Source organism: Plasmodium reichenowi, chromosome 2 (genome assembly GCF_001601855.1).
Source record: "Plasmodium reichenowi strain SY57 chromosome 2, whole genome shotgun sequence".
Taxonomy (NCBI): Eukaryota; Apicomplexa; class Aconoidasida; order Haemosporida; family Plasmodiidae; genus Plasmodium; species Plasmodium reichenowi.
Genome location: NC_033647.1, coordinates 19222 through 21721, shown reverse-complemented (window position 1 = coordinate 21721; position 2500 = coordinate 19222). Strand labels below are relative to the sequence as shown.

Genomic DNA, 2500 nt, shown 5'->3' with positions numbered 1-2500 from the left:
ATTTAAATATACAAAACCAATAAGTGTTTCTCATATTTAACATATATATATATATATATATATATATATATATTTGTACCATTTGTTTATAAATATGTAATGTTTTATATATTTTTCCCAGCACTTTCCTTTTTTGTTGAATTCATTAAAAATTCTACACATTTAATAAAATAAAATTATTCATAATTAAATTTTATTTGTTTAAAAAGTTGTTTATATATATATATATATATATGTTTATATTTATTTAATTTTTTTGGATATATTTTATAATTGTTATATCTAATTTATTTTATTTTTTATTTATTCATTTAATTAATTTTTTTTATATGTTTTTAAGATGTTTCATTTTTGATATGATATATATAGTTATATATATATATATATATATATATATATATATATATATATATATATAATATTTGTATTTATTAATTTTTTTTTTATTTGAAAAAGTAGTTTTTCTTTTTTATATTTTTTATTAATCATTTTATATTTAGGTTTACTTTTGTTTTTTTATTTTTCCTTTACATACTCTTTTAACTCATATTTTCACATGTTTTTTACTTTAGTAGATAAAACTTTATAAGACCCATTTTAAATTGTTTTAAGAAAAAATAATAATATAAATTCAAAAATATATGATTATATATATATATATATATATATAATGAATACATAAATTCTAAAATGGACAAAATATTTATAAGTTCAATATTAATAAACATATTTTGAAAAATAATAACAGTACAAAAATAAAACCACATAAATATATATATATATATATATATATATTTTATACGCATGTAGTTATTATGTGGTCTTAAAAATATGTTTTAAAACAAAATGAGATGAAAATTATATAAAGTATAGTTTATATTAAAATATGAGTATTAATCTGAAATAAAAAAAAAATAAAAAAAAAACTAAAATTTTTGCTCTTATTTATGGTTTTTCACATATCAGAAGTATAAATAAAATGGTTTTATTTTATTTTCATATGAAGCATTGAATTTTATTTTAAGTTTTTTTTTAATAGAATTTTTTGTAATATAATAAAATTATGAAAGCTATATAATTTATAAAATAAAATTAAAAAAAAATATTTATAATTGTCAATAGGTAAATATATTTTTATAAAATTTATTTTATTTGGTTGTATAAAAATAAATAAATAAATAAATAAATAAATATATATATATATATATATATATATATTTAAAAAAAAAATTGATCGTTCATATGTAGAACATTAATCATGTAAAGTAATTTTTTATTTTTTAATTATAATTTCTTATGTAAAAAAAAAAAAAAAAAAAAAGAAGAAAAAGACAGAAAAAAACAATAAAACGGAAAAAAAAAATTCATATTTTTAAATAAATATAAGAATACATATGGGATATATACATATATATATATATATTTATCTATTAATTTCATGTTGTTCTTATTAATATATATAATTTATATAGCAAGTGAATATAATTATGTGGTTATGCAAAAGGGGACTGAGTGTTAATGATACAACTAAATGTGATGTTCCATGTAAAGATTTTTACATGTTATTTTTAAGTAATAGAAAAGGGAAAATTAAATGTGGAACATTTTTTGGTTATATCTTTTTAAGTAAATTTATGAAATTGTCAATTTCTCTTCTTTTACTTGCATTAATTCAGGTATGTTAAAAAAAAAAAAAGATGATAATATATATATATATATATGTGCATTAATTTATACTTATTAATTATATATTTTATGATATTTATAGAATATACTATTAAGCAATGTTTCTTTAATTTCTGGATCACACTTATATAAGAGAAATTCAAGAAAATTTGCTGAGGCATATATGAAGGAATCTGGATCAGAAAAAAATGTATATCTTTCAAATAAAAATAAAGAAATGAATATGAACCAACAATCAGATAATAAAATGTGTGATGAGTGTGATGATATAAATCAACCAGGAGATGTAAATAAAAATGACAAAACATCAAATGATCAAGCAAATTCAAGTGATTCAGATTGTGAATCCTTACCATTTGGATTAAAACCTTCAGATTTAAATAGAAAACTTACAGAAGAAGATTTAGAAAGAATGATAATAGATTTACCAGGAAAATTAGAAAGGAAAGATATGTATTTAATATGGCATTATAGTCATATTTTTTTCAGAGATAAATTTAATAAAATGAAAAATTCGTTATGGAGTATTTGTGGGAAATTAGCTCATGAACATGAGTTACCATTCAAAATTAAAATGAAGAAATGGTGGAAATGTTGTGGTCATGTTACAGAAGAATTATTAATAAAAGAGCATGAAGATTTTAATTCTATATATAATTATATTAATAATGAATCATCATGTCGTGAACAATTTCTTATATTTCTTGATATGATAAAGCATTCATGGACAAGATTTACTATGGAGACTTTTATTAAATGTAAGATTTCTTTAGAAAATAGCATGGGAAATGTTACTAACTAAATATATAAATAC

General features: G+C 17.0%; 2 protein-coding genes across 2 annotated transcripts in view; both read left to right on the top strand.

Annotated features, from left to right (window-relative positions):
- Positions 1 to 23, top strand: part of PRSY57_0201300 (EMP1-trafficking protein, putative) — a gene marked incomplete at both ends in the record, with an annotated part of 1126 nt that extends 1103 nt beyond the window's left edge. Inside the window, one exon of the mRNA XM_012905450.2 lies at positions 1 to 23. This exon is cut by the window's left edge and continues 619 nt beyond it. Within this exon, the coding sequence (XP_012760904.2) occupies positions 1 to 23 (23 nt within the window).
- Positions 24 to 1487: 1464 nt separating this feature from the next.
- Positions 1488 to 2488, top strand: PRSY57_0201200 (liver stage associated protein 2; the record flags this gene model as incomplete). Its single annotated transcript, XM_012905449.2, has 2 exons — positions 1488 to 1676; positions 1769 to 2488. The coding sequence occupies 2 exons, from the start codon at positions 1488 to 1490 to the stop codon at positions 2486 to 2488; spliced, it is 909 nt and encodes a 302-aa protein (XP_012760903.2).
- Positions 2489 to 2500: the final 12 nt, after the last annotated feature.